This window comes from Urocampus carinirostris, chromosome 14 (genome assembly GCF_059441175.1).
Source record: "Urocampus carinirostris isolate Australia breed hairy pipefish chromosome 14, RoL_Ucar_1.0, whole genome shotgun sequence".
Taxonomy (NCBI): Eukaryota; Metazoa; Chordata; class Actinopteri; order Syngnathiformes; family Syngnathidae; genus Urocampus; species Urocampus carinirostris.
Genome location: NC_142362.1, coordinates 20,750,392 through 20,769,708, shown reverse-complemented (window position 1 = coordinate 20,769,708; position 19,317 = coordinate 20,750,392). Strand labels below are relative to the sequence as shown.

The 19,317-nt window shown below is 38.6% G+C and overlaps 1 protein-coding gene across 1 annotated transcript in view; it reads left to right on the top strand.

The window, feature by feature from the left end:
* Window positions 1-2,137: 2,137 nt before the first annotated feature.
* The window catches only part of col18a1a (collagen type XVIII alpha 1 chain a), a 34,946-nt gene continuing 17,766 nt past the window's right edge, over window positions 2,138-19,317 (top strand). Inside the window, exons 1-4 of the mRNA XM_088353093.1 lie at window positions 2,138-2,532; window positions 12,446-12,987; window positions 13,400-13,483; window positions 15,275-15,337. Of these exons, the coding sequence (XP_088209219.1) occupies window positions 2,184-2,532; window positions 12,446-12,987; window positions 13,400-13,483; window positions 15,275-15,337 (1,038 nt within the window). The 5' untranslated portion in view covers window positions 2,138-2,183. The remainder of the gene's footprint in view (window positions 2,533-12,445; window positions 12,988-13,399; window positions 13,484-15,274; window positions 15,338-19,317) is intronic.

The window sequence follows — 19,317 nt, the reverse complement described above, 5'->3', positions numbered from 1 at the left end:
AAAGGTGAATACATTTCATTTTTTCTTTACATATATATATTTTTTATCGTAAAATATATATACACATAAGTAATACTTACTCTATATGATTTCATTTTTTATGTTGTTTCATCAGAAGCCCATAACTTTCTATGCCTCTGTATACAGCAATTTCACTTAGCATTCCCCACCTCACCATCCTGGGGATCTACTGTATTCTGATGTGACCTGGGCCCCACTTTCTTGTCCGGACTGGTTTCTCTGTGCTGTCATCGGGATGAGTTGACAGAGACCTTCAACTTCAGTTCCAAACATAAAAACACCTTTCAGCAGCTGTTCTCACCCAAAGAAATTCCGCTTTTAAATGTGAGCTACAGAGGAGACGGTTCGGGAAATGTGTCTTTATTACGGCAGTCCTCAGTTGCAGCGAATTATCTACAGATTCACAAATTTGAAACTACATTTGACATCGTCTGGTTGCTGTTTGAAAAGTAACTCTAGTGTACTGTAGAGGCCTGAGATGCAACATGAATCAATTCTGAGGACGGAATCGGGTGTGAAATTGCAATATAGCGGAGGACAAAAACCCATGAAAATTAGATAATGTCATCCAAAACCCAGCTACTCAAGATTTAAACATTAACATAACAAAGTGGTATGCCCTAAGTAGCACTTATATGTCACAATGAGGAAAATGAGAAATTTAATTCACCTTTGGTGTGATTTACTTCACTTGAGTTGGTACAGGGGAGTAGCAGGTGGATGCAAAGTAGGTTAGGAGATTAGGCAAATGAAAATGAAAATTGATTGTAACTTAAACTTGCAAGGATTGTCATGCCCTTAAAAGATTTTCTTGCTTTAATCGCCTTCTTACTTTTGACAACAGTACCTATTACGATTGATTTAGGACCACGCGACTCCTTGATCATTGCAAGCTTTGTTTCCATGGTTTTTATGTTTTTGCTTCTCCCTTTAGCATCAATGCAGGTCTCAGCTAATGTATGCAGTACAAAAATACAGTTTGTATTCTAACAATGTTGTTATGGCCATGCAACTTAGCGGGGGTTGAGATTTGTGTGCCTGATTTGAATGTCATTCTAATTACAAGCTTTGTTTCCATGGTTATCATCTTTTTGCTTCAACATTGAGCATCATAGAAAGTCATGGATAATAAATACAGTTGTATAATACAGTATTGTAACAGTGTTCTTATGGCCATGCAACTTTGCGAGAATCGCGATTCGTGTAACTGTTTTGTATTTCTTCATTATTGCAAGATTTGTTTCCATTGTTACCATTTTTTTCTTCTCCCATTAGCATCATTGCGAACCTTGGGACCCATATTGAATAAATACAAGGCAAAAAATACAATATTGTATCACTGAGACTCACAAACAAAGGAGATTCTGAACAGAGGGAAGAGAAGAGTTAAAACAGTTCAAGACACTCCTATTCAGAAATGCTCTTAAACATGCAATGCCTTTGAGAGACAACGTGATAATGTCACTGCTGCGCCTTTCCAAAAAATCGGTATCGTCGACTCACAAAGTCTTTACGAAGCACTCAATAATTCAAACTGTTAGAAGAAAGAGAAAGGCATTGTGGGAGATAGTTCAGCCAATAAAATATCGGCATTTTCATGACGCCAAAATTCTGCAAAGAGGGACTAAAAAATCCTATTCCACATTATAAAGTGAAAATGTCATAAGATTGGGTTGTAGTGTGTTTTTTAATAATATAATAATTGCAAAAATAAAATAAAACACAAATTTGGCCCAATATGGGTTATTTTTAGTATGTAACCCCCGCATTAAACGAGATCCTGGCGACCCTTCAACACGTAAATAATTTGAACAAGAAGAATCCTCTTAAGGGTGTGCTTTGTCTTGGGAGTTGTAGTTCCTTAACAAGGGAATCAAAGGAAACAGAAGCCCCCAACCGTGTTAAAACCTGAAAGAAGAAAACAAAAGAAACGCTGCCAGAATTCTCTAAGGTGTAAGTCAACAAAAGAACCCACTCATTTCCACAAAAGGAGGAGGAGTCCAGTTAGGTAACGTGGTCCGGGCAACCAATCAGGGCTACAACTCCTCCTTGTCACTCTCTCCAACTTTTCTGAATGGACTTTTCTCCTCACTTGCTGTCATTGTGGCTGCCGGGACATGTCCTAGTCCATTCAGGGAGTCTGAAGACCAAACAGAACCAAGATGAGGAACCACCATGAAGTGCTCTTTGTATTGACCCTGTTTGTGGTCCAGTCCCACGCTTGGTTTTGGTCCTGGACCGGGACCACTACGCCCACCCCGGATCAGGAAGGGTCCGGCAGTCCGACAGGTAGCGGAGAACCACCGACCGAGAGTAGTCCGAGTCCTGGGGTGGAGGTGATGGAGGATAGAACTGTTGAAGGTACTTGGGAGAAAACCACGGAGGTTCTTCAACTGCTTACGGCGACGCCGATTGTGGAACTGGAACGTACGACGATTGTGAAACTGGAACGTACGACAGCGATTGAACACAGCACAAGGGAACCTGGTAATAATACATCACCGGAGAAAGGTACGAGTCCTTTTGGAGATCTTCGTGAAGGTTTTACGAGAAAGGTTTCAGAAGTTGGGTTGCAATTTGGACATTCATTCCTCGTATTTTGCTCAATTCTGTAAAATGGGATTTTAAAGGACGAGAAAGTCAAGGTGTTATTGGGGGAAGCCCCCAGAAGTCGATAATTCACAAGTACCTTCCTGAGTTTGAGAGAACTTTCTGAAGTTGAGGATCTGAAGTTTCAAACACATGTGAGTGGGAAGTGATTAAAGTAATTATTAGTCTACCGGTTTGTCGGATATTCCTCATGATTCGGCGCTCTTAGATTCTTCAGGAACTATTTGTATTCCTGTGCAATGTGCTCCATTACACCAGGATACAACTTGAATCCTTTCTGAGGGGGATCGCAAAGTTAAATTGCCGTACAGCTGGAGGATACAAACTTATGGGAATCAGGCAAAACCTTCCGAAGGAAAATCAAAATGTTATTTACCTTTGGTGCTATGTGACTTGAACCGGTACAGTAGTGTAGCAGGTGAATGCAGAGGGGGAAGAGATGGTGGATACAAATGGAATCAGAATTTAAAACTTCCACTTGCAAGGATTGTCATTCCCTTGGGAGACTTTGTTGCCCATATTCTTAATAACTCTCAAAAATAGTCCAGATCGTTGATCGGTTATGCCAATGCTGCTTAGCACGGTTAGCTGTTCTTGTACTTTTTTCATATTTCATGATAACCACTAGCTTTTTTTAGTGGATATCATGTTTTGCTCCCCCCTCCCATCAATGCAAGTCCTGGGACCTAAAGCCTATAAAGACAGCCAAAAAATAATACATCGTAACTCGTAACCTTTGCTTCTCCCTTTAGCATCACTGAGGATAAAACGTTTTTACATTTTTTTTTTTCCGACAGATAGCAGATAGGCCACCACGTATATGGCAACACGAAACAATTTCTAGCTCATGTTCTATATTGGGGAAAATGCTGCAAAGAGCGGCCCGAAAATATTCCATACCCTTAAGTGGAAACGCTATAGGCGGGGATGCTGTTTGCTGTACTATTTTCGGCCATTTTGTCAGCGGTGGGAAATCCAGACTCAAAAGGTAAAAAAAAAAACGGCCACAGTTCCAGCTTGATCTGTTCCCTCGTTTATCTAAATTTGTTCCCACAAGATCTGCCTTGTATTTACTGGGACAAGAATCAAGGACTCGCTTTCCTCTTAGACTTCATATCAGTTTGGTCCAAGGTGGTCTTTTTAAGGCGTCGCTATCTTTCTCGCAGCTTGTTCTGCTGACAGCCCGAGTGGCCGGTTAGTCTTCCCTTTAGTTTCACTCTGCTCCAGTTCAACGTTTAATCTTGGGGTTGTCACAATGTTTGAGACGACGAATGTTGTCCCGGAATTTTAATGGACATGGCAAGACGTCTGTAAATGAGTTGTATTTACTCCAGGCGGGTTTTATGTCAGAATGTGAAGTGAAGTAAAAGTCATCATTCTCTTTGGTTTATCTGGGACCGGGTCGTGGTGGGCAAGGAATCTTAGACCTCCCTATATCCAGCTGCTTTGTCCAACTCAACGGACAGAATCGCGAGGCGTTCCCAGTCCAACTTAGAGACATATTTTCTCCCGAATGTACTTGGTCAACGCCGGGTCCTCATGCCGTTGAAAAATGGCCAGAACACCACCTTCTCCCCATCCACTACGTCCAGCTCAACTGACAGGTTATTAAGGCTTTCCCGGGCCACCCTAGAGGCAGAGTCTCTCCAGCATGCCCTAGATCATTTCAGGGGATTCCTGCAGTAGAACATGCCCGGAGCATCTTCTGATCCCTAGCCACTTTATACAGCCCATCTAACAATACCTTAAAACTTTTCCCAGACCAGGCCTGGTTGTTCCAGCATGTCCTGAGTCGTCCCCAGGAATTCCTGTCCTTGTGACATGCATTCAAAAGTATTTTCAGTATCCAGGATCTTGTTCTTTTACTCCCAATCCAGAGTTCTTGACCATAGTTGAGGGTAAAAATGTAGATTGACTGGTAAATAGGGAGCTTTGCCTTTTCGTTCAGTTACTTCTTCACCACGGTATCCTGGTACAGGGTCTGCATGGAGGCAGACACTGCAACAATCCACCTATTGCGTCCCACTCCATCCTGCCCTCTGTCGTGAATGAGACCGTGTGATATTCCAACTCCTTTACTTTTCCAACCTGGAAAAGGCATGCCACCCTTTTCCGGCTGAGTGCCATGATGGAACTTGGCGATGCTGATCTTCATTCCAGCCGCTTCACACTTGGTTTAAGTCCATGGTTCCGGACTTAGATGGGTTGATTTTCATCCAAGCCGCTTACACTTGTTTTGGGATTATGCTTTCAGAGGTGATGATCTTCATCCCTGGGCTTCACACACGGCTGAGACCATGGTGTAAGACTCTCAAGTGTTGAGCTTCATCCGAGCAGATTCACTCTTGGTTTAGGACAAGGGTCTCAGACTTATATATGTTGTTCTTCATCCCAGGGCATCACACATGGCTTAGACCATGGTATCGGACTTTGTGGTGTTGAGCTTCATCCGAGCCATTTCACATTCTGTTTAGGACCATGTTCTTAGACTTAGAGGTGCTGACCTTTATCCCAGTGCTTGACGCTCCAGTGGGAGTTAAGGATCCTAGCTTGTGGTTTAGTAACATTACCCATCAAAATAATTTTGCTAGCCTCCTTGAAAGACAGGAAGTCCACTATTTTTTGGTTTTTAAATTCCTAAATTTAAAATACAAATTGAGTCGCGTGTTTTCTTTTGTAGGCTGGATACACCGGACAATCTCTCACCAATTTTGAAACTGTATCACTTCATCCATAAATCAAGTGTTTAATAACCACTGGCACATGTTGAATGTTCTCACACTCTTATAGCTCAGTGGTGATTCATGAACGTTATGAGACGGATCTTTTTGTATAATACATGACGGGGTCATTGCCCCCTTGTCAGCGGGATATTTTCAATCAGGACAAGACAAAGTCCGTAAAAATGTGACTTTCCTGCATGATTGACGTTTTTTCTTGAGTTATACCCAACACAATTGGATTTATACTCTCACAATAGTGGAGCCCCATCGCGGAATGTGGTCAGGATAGGAAGACGCTTTATCGACAAGACAAACGAGCACCATAAAACTGGCGCGACTCCATTCACTGACCTTTGGGCAATCTTGAACAAAGCTTGCGGAGAAAGCGGTTCAAATGCTAATGGTTTTGTTTGTGTGGATGGGGTCGGCTATGTTGTGCTTTGGTCTGTTCTGAAAACATGCCGAAGAAGCAAGAACACATCCTGTGAGATTTGAGCCCTCGCACCATGGCATGTTTGTTTCCTGGAGAAACTTCAGTAGTACATAAAACTGGCATCCGTTCAATAATTTAAAACAAAATGTAAGAACAAAGCCATAATTTCTTGAAGGGTTACAAGCTATGTGTTCTTTTAAAATGTGTAAGTTCACAAGATGGAACCATTGTTTTGGGTGGTAGAACCTTGTAATGTCATAGAAAATGTTAATGTATTTTATTGAAAGGCAGGAAAACCACATATGACACTTGAGCCCTGCATCAAGGCATGTTTTCTTTGGCGGGTAGAACCTTCCGGTGTCGTAGAAGAGGGGTTTTGGTTTAACATATCTAGTTAAGAAGCTGGAAAACATCCTGTGAGACTTGAGCCCTCGCATCAAGGCATGTTCCTATGCTGGAGAATTTTCGGTAGGATGTAAAATTTGCATCCTTTGAGGCATTTGAGACAATACATAAAGACAATTCAGAATATCTTGAAGCTAGTCAAGTCAAGTTTATTTGTATAGCCCTCAATTACAAGGAGTCTCAAAGGGCTGTACAGACCACTGATTATTGCAAACCACAGACTATTATGGCACCATCCCCTGATCTAAAACCTACATGAGGGCAAATAATACAAAGATATTGTCAACATAAAGTATAGGTTATTCATATGCTATAGAATAGAAGTGTATTTTAAGCTTAGATTTAAACATTTCCACTGAGGTTGTAGATTGAATTTCAGGGTGAAGAGTATTCCACAGCACCGGGGCCCCAATCAAATTTAAAAAAAAAACGTACAAAGTGGAATGTTTTTTTCTGACGGGTAGAACTTTCCAGTGTCATTGAAATCGGGTTTTGGTTTAACATCCATTTAAGAAGCTGGAAAACATTCTGTGAGACTTCAAGGCATGTTCCTGTAAAACTGATGTCAAATTGGCATCCATTGAAACATTTGAGACGATATGTAAAGAGTCTACAAGCTATGTGTTTTTTTACACACGGGTTACAAAATGTGTAACCTTACAAGGTGGAACAGGTTCTTTTTGGTTGGTACAATGTTGCGGTATTATAGAAAAGGTGTTTTTGGTTTAATATACCTAATTAAGAAGCAGGAAAACATCCTGTGAACGTGAGTCCTTGCACCAAGGCATGTTTCTTTGAAAAAACTTGTTGGATGTAAAACCAGCATCTGTTGAATAATTTGAGCCGATACTTAAGGACAAACTCATAATTTCTTGAAGTGTCTACAAGTGTTCTTTTTAAATATGGGTTACAAAATGACAAATCCTACAAGGTAGAACCTTGCGATGTCATAGGGAAGAGTTGAATCCATATAAAAATTATAGGCAGGTAAACATCCTTTGAGACGCGAGCCCTCACACCACAGCATGTTCGTTACCTGGAAAAAAACCCCGGAGGTATGTAAAATGGGCATTTAAAACTAAGTTATTGTTCAGTGAAGAGTCTGTGAAGTTATTTTGCTACCATGGTCTAAAACGTTCAATCCTACTGGAACTGTTTTTGGGGGGAGACGTTAGCACAGGGGTCGGGAACCTTTTTGACTCAAGAGCCATAAAAGCAAAAAATATTAATTTTATTTTGGAAAAGAGCCACACCATATATTATGAGACAAATTTACAAAATTGCTAAACCCGCACCCCAGACAAAAGCTTAGTCTTCAGCACATTTATTTTTGATGATTTGATAAAAATTATGAAAAGAGAATAATGCCAGAGCCCCTGTCCCAAAATCAACAAACATACCACTTTAAAATTGTCTCTTTCTTGCAATTACTCAAGATCGGTTAAACTCCTTTTGACCCTTTTTTTTCATACATATTGGTTTCAAAACCAGATGCAAAAAAACCTCACAACATTCTGCAAATAGGGAGCCTGATGAGCTCACTTTTGGCGCAGATGGCGTAGGGCGAGAGATGGGAGGGAGTGCTTGCGCTTTTTGCATGGCTCCACCCATCGATCCCACTCACCCAATCAAAAAACTAAGTTCTCTTCCGGTGTTTTGGCGTATTTACAGTGTGTTCTGTGGATTCATCATAAGGTATCTGAACACTGAACACAGATTATATAGTGAACTTTTATATAAAGGATTCTTTAGCGTTGTACAGCCAAAACGAGTTTTTTTCCCCCCTTTTTTGTGCGACACCTTGACTGTAAATTGTAGTGAAAAATGTGCCCTATATATACTGCGAAGTAACGCCGTAAGACTTAGCTCTGGATTGGCTTTGCGTGTACCTGAATAGGACGGACAACTCAAGTTTCGAATAGGATGGAGAAATTTTGCATGCAATCAAATTTGTCTCTGAGCCATAGATATTCATAGCAAGAGCCATATATGGCTCGCGAGCCATAGGTTCCCGACCCCTGCGTTAGCACCTTGCAGTGGTCTTAGAAAATAGGTTTTTTTTTTTTTCTAAAAAGGTCAATACAGTAGTTACTTGTTTTTTTTGGGTTCATACATTTTATATATACATATATATATATATATATATATATATATATATATATATATATATATAATATTAAGTCAAATGCGGAAACAACGCCTATTTGCGTGGTGGATGGATGGTGTGATTAGTGCTCTGCAGGAAAGAGGTCTATATTTAGTGGAAGCTACAGCTCTTGTTGGTGATAGGAATGAGTGGAGAGGTGTCTGTAAAAGGATAGTGGGATGTTTGAACGCGTTCTAAGGGACGGACAGGGCACCTGTATGATGTGGCAGGGTTAAACCAGTGAAAGCTGTCGGGCCCTGCTGTTGATCAGAAGAGTGTGTTGTGTCACTGTGACCCGAGTGACATGGCCGTTTTCTTGTGTCCCGTTTCATCTGGAGGGACGAAAGCATGACCAACTTGGGTGCCGAGGTGCTTAACTTGTTTGGGCATTTGGGTTGGCCATGGTCCAAACGTTTCTGTGTGTGTTTTTTGCTTTTATTTTAAGTTTTTTTGTGTGTGTTCTTTTTTAAATTTTCTTTGTTTTTGTATGTATTTGTCTTGCTGTCGGTCACCCCTCTTGTGGGATATGACCAGGGTAGAAATATATTAAGTCCGCATAGTTTTCCTCATGCTTTGATACTGTAAAGCACTGTGGGACTTGTAGTACAGAGACGAATGATACGCGCAAACCTCGGCTGACTCGCTATATAAGCCTTGTGTGTATTTGTTGATTTCCTTGAGACACTTCAGTTTTATTTTCTGCCCCTGTGGCAAGAATGCCACTGTTGTATCCATCCATATATTGTGTAAGTCCATTCTTCTAGCAAGCCACATACGAGCACAACTTGTTAGCAGACGGGACGCAGCAACAGAGCTCACTTTTGGAGAAACAAGCTCAAGTGTTTCATTGATTTTGTTTGATTTACATGAATTAAATCATGTTTTGATTTAATGTCAAAAGTCAAATGCGGAAACAAGCGTCGCAACATCCCCCTCGTAGAGGAATGTTGTAAAAGCCATGTATACGGGGTTATCAGCTTCGAAGCACATAAAGTACTCAATTGAATCCCTCCAATCAGCACCATTGAAACAGAAGGCTGTTCTCTGATTGGTTTGAACAGAAATTTCGCAAACTATACAAAAATCTGATTCACTGCTGACACGAAAGTGGAACTGCGATATGGCGGAGTTACCTTTTGTATTGCTATTGATATGGTGTGTGTGTATATATATATATATATATATATATATATATATATATATATATATATATATATATATATATATATATATGGTGACCTACAGTTCAGTTTTTCTTGATAGGTCACTAAAAACTTGAGTTCACTCATCTCTAAGATGCAATATTTTTTATTTCTCTTCACCACAATTTCAAGTCTTGTTTAAAGAGTCTTGGATGCATGCACACCTGTTTGGAAATGGTGAGACATTTAATGAAGGGGTCTGGGAGGTTTCCATGACTCACATTTCAAGGAAAAGTTTGACATCCCTTTGGTGAATTAATCAGGAAGTGGAACGGAGGAAATGAATCTGAAGATCTTTCCTGGTTCTACATTTTCGTAAAGAATCATTTTTTTCTGGTGTTTGTGAGGAAATATTTTATAAAGATTCCTTTCAAGTTTATGTTCAATATGACATGAATACGTTTTGAGGTGGGGATCGCCAAGTGAAATTGTCGTATGGCGAGGATAGAAACCTACTATTAAGATCCATCCATCTATCTATCTATGGCAATGCATTCCAAACCCCGGTATTCCAGATATAAACATTAGAATCCATAATTAGCTACAGCCGGAATAAGCTGTAAATGTGTTTTGTCATGTCCACAATGCTAGCCTTCCTATCAGTAAGTAAGGTCCGCAAAACCAGAATGAGCACCTTTTTTTTTTTTTTACATTAACTTCTTAATTGATGCTAGTGACTAAAGCCATTCTAACACCCAATGAAATGCTGTTTGCTAATGCAGCTAGCAGTCTTGTCCACAATGTTAGCATTTGCATCAGTAGTTAAGGTCCACAAACCCGGAGTTAGCTGCAAATATGTTTTTGCATTAACCTCTAAAGTGATGCCAGCAGCTAAAACAAGATTTGCTCCCCAAGAAATGCCGTTTCCCCATGCAGGTAGTGGTCATGTCCACGGTGCTAGATGCTGGCATTAGCATAAGTAGTCAAGGACCCTGAAACCAGAATTAACTTTTTTTGCTTTGACCTTTAGTAAAGTCATGCAATATGCTAATATAGTAGAACCCCAGGATACGACATGAAATAGGGATAGCACAGTGATCTTGCCGTACAGCAGGATATCAAATCCAAAGGTAATTTAGCTTCAACCTCCTCAGATAAAAACACTGAAATAACAGAATGGTATATAGTAAGAACTACTTATGTGCAATATACGTGTACAATGAATATACATGTAAAGGAGAGAATAAAATTGGTTTGAGCTATTGTGTGATTTGATTTGAGCTGGTACATTAGAGTTAGAAGGTGGATGCAGATTGGGGTTGAGATACTAGATTTAAATAAAATTGATTATAAAACTTGCAAAGATTTTCATTCCTTTAGAAAATTTCTTTGCTTTAATCGCCCTTTTATTTTTAATGGTAGTCGGCCATGGAACGTATTGATTTGTGTGCCTTCTGCACATTTTTTGATCATCCCAAACTTTATTTATATGGTTATGTTTTTGCTCCCTCCTTTAGCATCACTATAAGCCTTGGATCCCATGGATAAATAAATTTAAACTTGTTACACGATATTCCACATTGGGGAAAAAAAAATATATATATATATATATATATATATCAAAAAACGTCAATGCCTTGAACAAAATAATTCCAGAAAGTGAGTGACTGAATAAGGTAAGGCCAACCAAGAGAAAACAAGAAGGAGAGAGAGTGGTTAAGAAAGAGAGAGAGTGAGAGAGAAAGCACACAGATAAGCAAGCCTCAGAGTGCAGATGGTGACAAGAACACAACACACCATGCTAATCAGCGAAGTATGGAAATAGTGAAAAGTGAACTGCGGTATAGCGAGGGTTGACTGTATCGCAGTCCTGTTAAGACTCGATTTCTTGTCAACAGGGGTTCAAAACAGCAAACAGTAATGTTCCGATTCGTGTCACGGGTTGTCTAGCATAAAGTGAGACACAAACACCCTATGTGTTTAGGATCTTGACACAGACAACCGCAGACCCCACTGATCTCCGGCATTTACGGCAGCAGGGAGGCTTTGAACCTGCTAAGGGAACTTAAACCCTGAACGCCGGGCGGTAAAGCAAAGCTTGTCTTCAAAGAATGAAGACTTTGAGTGATATGCCATCAAAACATGACTGTTTGTAATCAGGAATACGAGTTCCTCTGATGTGGGATGTCAGACACGTCCACACCGAGTTCTGTCGACGTTTTGTTAGCTTAAGCCCGCTTCATTTGTCTTGTAAAAAGCGGCAGTCAGTCACCCAGGGAGATGGAGGAATGAGGTCACCATGCATGGGGCCCAGCTGATGGACTCTGAACAATGGTGCAGTGTCAGTCACTTGAGGCGGTACCACATTGATGGACTTTATGACTCCGGCTTTGAAGGAACTGGTGTCCAAACAGACCAGAGACAGCAGAAAAAAGCTCTATTGGCTTTCCTAAGACGAGTTCGCGGTAGACCACAAACGAGCCATGTCCATAAAACCAAAACAATGTGATGTAAAGTTCTTGGAACTTCACCTGGTTTTGGGGTTTGCCTGTTTGACTGTCCACAGAAACAAATCAGGGACAGCACAGAGCTTGGGTCTATGTCTACCAGTCATTACACACCTTGACTCAAGTTGGTTTTAGCTTTGACTTCAGGTTTTTCTAGTAAACCAGTTCCTTAAGATCTTGTTTACCTGCAAGTTGAGGATAATTTGTCTGGATGTAGACGGGCCTTGGACCTTTTGGACTCTGCCGGCCTTGACTGCTATCGGACTGTGTTCCTATTTGTGTTGATTGACTCTGCTAGCCGTGACTTTTCTAGACCGTATTTTTTATTGAATGTTTTAGTTGTCCTTGTTTACCCTCATAAATCCTTACCCAAACCCTGCTAAATCTGCCCTCAGGTCCACACTCACCACAGTTCTTTGCAAACAGTCCAACTTAAATTCTTCTTTTCTTACTTTCAGAATACAGTGGCATCTCCCTGCTGCAGCTGATCGGAGACCCTCCTCCCCCAGAGATCACTAAAGTCCACGGGCCTGACTCCACCCCTGGCTACGTCTTTGGTCCCAATGCCAACACTGGCCAGCTGGCCCGCGCCCACCTTCCTAGCCCCTTCTACCGGGACTTCTCCCTTATCTTCCACCTGAAACCCACCTCCGACCAGGGCGGCGTGATCTTCTCAGTCACGGACGCCACGCAACAGATCATGTACGTGGGCGTCAAACTGTCCCCAGTCCAGGCCGGGAAGCAGAACATCATCCTTTACTACACGGAACCCGACTCCGAGACGTCCTACGAAGCTGCCAGGTTCCCAGTGGACTCCCTGAGGGACACCTGGACCCGGTTCGCCATCGCAGTGAAGGATGATAAGGCCATGCTGTACCTTAACTGCGATATCGATCCTCGAGTGCTGCGATTGGAGAGATCACCAGATGAGATGGAACTGGAAGCTGGGGCCGGGGTCTTTGTGGGGCAGGCTGGGGGTTCGGATCCTGACAAGTTTCTGGTATGTAGATTTAATAGAATCTTGGGACGATCAGGTCAGTCACTAATTGGAACAGTTCCTCGAGATACGATTGCCCAGAATTTTAAGTTTTACGTTTCATTTTTTTTCTCAAGGACCATTGTCCTACTATACAATATGTTTGCATTATGTTGTAACTTCTTAAATTACAGAAAGCAAATCATTGTTTGGTAAAAATATCTACTCTTTCGTTTTTTCTTAATCCCAAAATCCACTCACCATGTCTTTCAGAATCAGAAACATTTTTTGGTGTTCCAGTAACTTTTCCTGTAGAAAATTCTGTTCATTTTGACTAATTGACCTGATTTGAGTTAGTCCAAGTTCATGTTGTTTTAAATAATGAAATATATTATTGTTTTTATCCTTATAATTGTACCACATTTTCTATCTTCAGGGTGTGATCAGCGAGCTGAGAGTGGTTGGGGACCCCCGAGCCGCCGAGAGGCATTGCGAAGAAGATGACGACGACTCTGACATGGTCAGCATCTCTTTGCTCATGTTCCTGAAAGTGGTTGATGTTTATAATAATGGGTTTCTTCATTACGTCGAAATACCTAAATAAGTGCTCCAATACTGAATGTCGCACATTCCGAATGCTAAGAAAAATAAATCTGGGGATTTTAACACAGTGGCGGGTCATTTTCACCCAACGACAACATCAAAGTTAAGAAAAGGTACAGTGGAGACACGACCAAGTTAAGCTACTATTTTGGGAAAATAATACAACTATATCTAATAAGGAACATAAATACTTTGAATTTTTCTAACAACTGGTATGACATTCCGTGTGTAAAATGACAAGCTGTCAGTCACAGGATGTTTTTTTTCCTTTCACAATAAGAGATCACTTGAGCGGCAGCTGTTTTCCGGGAGAAACTTTCCGACAGAGAAGCGTGTCACTGCACGCTCGCTCGCCTGTAATAAGGGTTTTTAAGCATTTGGGAACAAATATTAGTTGCGGGATTTTATTGACAAGACTGTTTCATTTATATGCCATTTAAAATTTGCAGTTTTTTTTATTGAACACAAAAAAACAACAGTAATGATAATCTTTGAATTAAAAGGAGAACTTTCCCTTTCTTTTTATTTTTTTTATTGTGATTTTGAGACTAACATTTAAAAGTATCATTAATCTGTATGTTACTTTTTTATATGTTTTAGGAGAAGTGATATTATTTTAATTTTATTAACTCATATATTGTACTATCGTATATTTTAATGTAATACTTTTCAATATAATTTTATGTTACATTGAATTATTTAATATTTATTTGTATTATATTCTATTACACTATATTATTACGGCTCACAGATCCCTTAACCACGAGGGTCATAGGTACACCACTTCCTGTGGTGTGTCTTGGTCAAGTACAGCCTAGCGGCACCTATCCCTCTCCAGGCCGTGTTTGGGGGGTTAGTATTTGCTCCTCCTCATGAAATAGAAAGTACTCGTTTACATGGTTACCAGTTGCAGGATAAGCCTCCTGGTCTGACTGGGGTATAACACCTTCATCATCTGGTTGCTGTTGCTCTTCAGTGTCATCCTTTTCTTAAGATATGAGCTGGACCTCAGCATATTATTTTTTATTATGTTTTATCAAAAAAATCCTGTAATTATTTTTATTACTATTATTCTCCATATAATAATAATAATGTTATATATTCTGCCTATATTCTTTTGTATTGTATTGTATGTTTTATTTGTACTGTTGTATTATTATATTTTATTTCATTATAGATATTCTATTACATTATATTCTTAAATTAATAGATTATCCATATTATATTAAATCACCATAAATTGTATCAAATATATTTTTCCATCCTTAGTATTTTAAATTGCATTAAATTATTTTTTTCTACTATATCATACGATATTTTTTTATTGAAAAGTATTGTATATTTTATTTCCATATTGTATTATATAATTGTGTTGTATCCTTTTATTTGATATTATATTATACCATATTCTTTTTTATTTTATTGCATAATAATTTATGTAGTATTATATTATAAATAAAAATGTAATATTGTATTATCTGTTTCATAGTAAATTACATTTTTATCTTCTGTTTTAAAGTATAATAAACCATATTATATTTTATTAATTTGCACAAAATACTGCCCATGTTATATGAAATTATATTATATTGTCTTACTGTATATTTTTTTTATTAGGGCAGGCTTAAAGTTATCATTTATTGTTTTTTTTTATGGTCTAATAATCTGATTGAACAGACTCTGAGCGCATGCTTGTTTGTTTTTTCAGAGCTCAGGAGAAGGAAGCGGAATGGTGCAAAGCAAACCACCTGTGGAAAAACATACCTGGACGGTGAGGAAACGTTTTCCCATTTTACATATATATATATATATATATATATATATATAATACAATTCTTTATAATATGTATAATTCTTTATAATATAATTCTTTATAATATATATTACAAAAAAATTTAAGTGTCAAAGCTGTGCAGCAGACAAAAGTGGGCAGGGCTAGCATTGCCATCTTTCCGTCTAGACAGCAAAATGTCTTCATTAAAATGTCATCATCAGGAAAAATGCAACAGCTGCTCCTGAGCAAATTTTATTGATTTTTTTGCATTTTTTTCCCACGTGTGATGTCCGTCCTCTCCGATCGTTACAACTCAGACGTGTCTGGACAAAAAGTCGCGATAAGGAAAAGTTTCTGTTTCGTCATGCAGGAATTTTATGTCTTTGCAGTGTCCCACTCAGATCATGTAATGTGTCTGTTCATTTTTCAAGAAAATCTATACATATAAAATATAGATAGGGTGCATTTTAGAAATACATCTGGCTCCATTCATCTTCGCATCAACTCTAACGATTTTTCCAGTGCCTACTGAAGAAAATTAACCCAGAGCCTGATGCTGCTACCCCCATGTTTGACAGTGGGGATGTGCAATGTTACTTTTACGCCAAACGTAACACTTTACATTCAGCGCAAACAGTTTTGGTCTCATTTGAACAGAACACTTTGCTCCACATGTTAATTTTGTCTCCCATATGGATTTTTGCAAATGCCAATATGGCCTTTTTATGGTTAACTTTCAGAAAGGGCTTTCTTCTTGCAACACTTCACTTAAAAGGCAGATTTATGCAGAGTACGACTAATAGTTGACTTATGCACAGATTGTCCCATCACCGCGGTATATGCCCGCAGGTCATCCGATGTGATCCTGCGTCTCTTGGTTGCTTCTCTGATTAGTTTTATATTTGTTTGGGCTGAAAATTTAGAGGGATAGCCACATCTTGGTAGGTTTGCAGTGGTTTTATGCTCTCTCCATTTTGATATTGTTTCTCTCACAGTGCTCCAAAATCTAAAAAAATGCTGCGAATCTTCCGTATCGCATTCCTGCTTGGAACTTTTCCACAATTTTATCACAGATCTGTCTGATGCATTCTTTGGTCTGCAGGTCATCCGATGTGATTCTGCGCCTCTTGGTTGTTTCTCTGATTAGTTTTCCATTTGTTTGGGCTAAAAATTTAGAGAGATAGCCACGTCTTGGTAGGTTTGCAGTGGTTTTATGCTCTCTCCATTTTGATATTATTTCTCTCACAGTGCTCCAAAATCTAAAAAAATGCTGCGAATCTTCCGTATCCCATTCCTTGCTTTGAACTTCTCCACAATTTTATCACAGATCTGTCTGGTGCATTCTTTGGTCTTCATAATACTGCTATACTGCTTCATAATGCTCTCTGTTTAGGTGCATTTTAACAGAGAATTAATGACACACAGGTACACTTTGTGTGTCAATATTAATAATTTAGGTCTACATTGAATCATTTAGATGTCATCAGAGAACTTTTTGTGACAGTGAGAACAAGGTGTTGATATTTTTGCAACACCTACTTTTAAATTTTTTTCCTTGTAAATATCATAAAAAATGTTGAGATAATTTGGTTCCACTTCACGATTGTGTCTCACATGTTGTTGATTATTAGAAAATAGTTTATTTGTTTTTTTAACTTTAAGTTTGAAGCCTGAAATTTGGCATTATGAGTTATTGGGGAGGGGGGGAATACTTTATTTAGGCAGTGTAGATATGTTTTTCTAATGTAGGTACAAAAATATTTTCAAATGAACAACCTTATACACCATCTTCTAAAAAGGGAAAAATGTGCTTATTTCAAATGTTTTTTAAATTATTTTATAAGATAAACAGAATTAATTTATTGAAATGAGAGCAATTGTGACTAAAGTGAGCCACATTTTATCCCAATGTTTTAAGAATGTAATTTGTTTATTTTTCCAGCGTAATATTGGCTTGAGTACAAAAAATAGGATATGTAATATTTATTTTAGATTATTAGTATTATCATTTAGCACTATTATTTTGTAATTAAAATGAAATTATTTTATTTTACAGAAGCGCTGATGTTACCATTTTTATGTTACTTTCAAACTGGATTCATATAATTTCAAAGATAACTTGACTATTTTTATTTTATTATTAGAATTATTTATTAAATATAAATATTCATAATTGTTATACTTAGTATTTTATCATTAAAATTTATTTTAAAGAACAGCTGATTTATTACTCTACTTCGAAAGTAACAAATATGTTATTACAAATGTAACTAGGATTCCTATTTTATTATTCTTATTATAATTATTATTTTCAATCATCCCTATTGATTTACAATTTAAAAAAACAATGTTTTGAACAGAAGAGCTGCTTTTATGCTTTATTGATTACTGCATTTCAAAAGTAACTTATATGTTGGTACAAAAGTAACTAATTACTCAATACCCAAGTTTTAATGTAGCATGCTACTCGAAGGTTTAGTTGATTTACTAATGTGAGAAAAATAAAAAAATGTGAACCTTGTCCTTTCTTGGGCTTCTTTGGAATTTTGGTCACCATGGAAACTGGACGTCAACATTGAAATTGCCCCCCAAACCCCTCCCACAACATGAACAACTATCTTATCGTGTTATTAATTATGTCAAGACAGAGTGAATAATTGCAAGGCAGAATTTTTAGGCAGGCCATTGCTTGGCGACGCAGTGAGGGGGCGGAGCTAAGGCCTCTCCCAAGGCCACGCGTTAATTATCAATGGGGTCTGGGCGTTAATCCCCCCGCCTCCCTTCCCACCACTACCCCCTACCCTGGAGCTTTTTGACATTCCTGGCAGGTGACGCTCCGTTTGTGTCACAAGTGAGGAATGATTGGCCGTGGGTGGGAGGGAAGGGGGACAATAATAGCTGCAGGGTTTGTACGGGTGATTGAAATACTTGAAAATGCTTGAATTCTAAATTTGTGTTTTCAAGAGTTGGAGAGGGCTTAAATTAAAGTGCTTGTATACGCTTGAAATTGTTGTTGTTTCTCAACAAGTTTGCATCAAAATGAAGCCGACACTGCTTTCTGTTGGCTTCGCTGTGCCATTGCATTTCTATTTCCCTCGTGATTAACGGCAGCTTGCATTACTTTGTAGATCATTTTCCTATAACAGGTGCAGGTGGTGCATGTTACACCTAAACAGGGAACTATGAAAATGTGTATTGCTGCAATGATATCGAATCAATTATAGACTTTTATTACGTTCCATTGAAAAAAATTCAAGTATTATTCCCCAGTGGTAAGTCATAATAGGGAGAAGAACTTCCTGCAACTGAAAATGTGAGCTATATGTCATTTTTATGCACCTACATTGGGAGAGAGTTGCCTCAAATATTTTTACACGCATATTGTTCAGATCCGTGCATTTTTTTGTGATTTACTCAAGGTCAAAAAATCATATGTCTTGATAAATGCGAACCCAAGATTAAAAATTGCATACAGTATGTAAGTTGCAGATATATTTTGGGCTCTGTAAAGTGCATGATTCACACCGGATTTCTTCTTTTAATGGTACTGGAGAAATTGGCTTTGAAAGTCCTTTGAGTTTTCAACATTATTGGATACAAAAATAAAATAAAAATCCCAACCCAAACGAACTCAAAGACCGACAGGCAAAAGAACAGTTCATATTCTGGAAAAAAATAAAATGAATGACATTACACCAAACAAAGCTTGTGGGGTTATGAACTATAAGTATGAAATAATGAATTAATATTAATATTATAATGTATATTAATATTTATGAATAAACTCGAAATTTTCATTGGTATGTCTGCAACACAAGCAATCACCGTCAAGGATCATGGACTCATGCAGTCTGCTTTGCAGGCAAAATAATTCTTAGAGCTTTGGCGCCACCAGCTGGTGTGACGATGTAAACACTTAACAACAAAAAAATGACTGCATACAATTGACTCTAGAGCACTGGAGAGAAAAATACCAA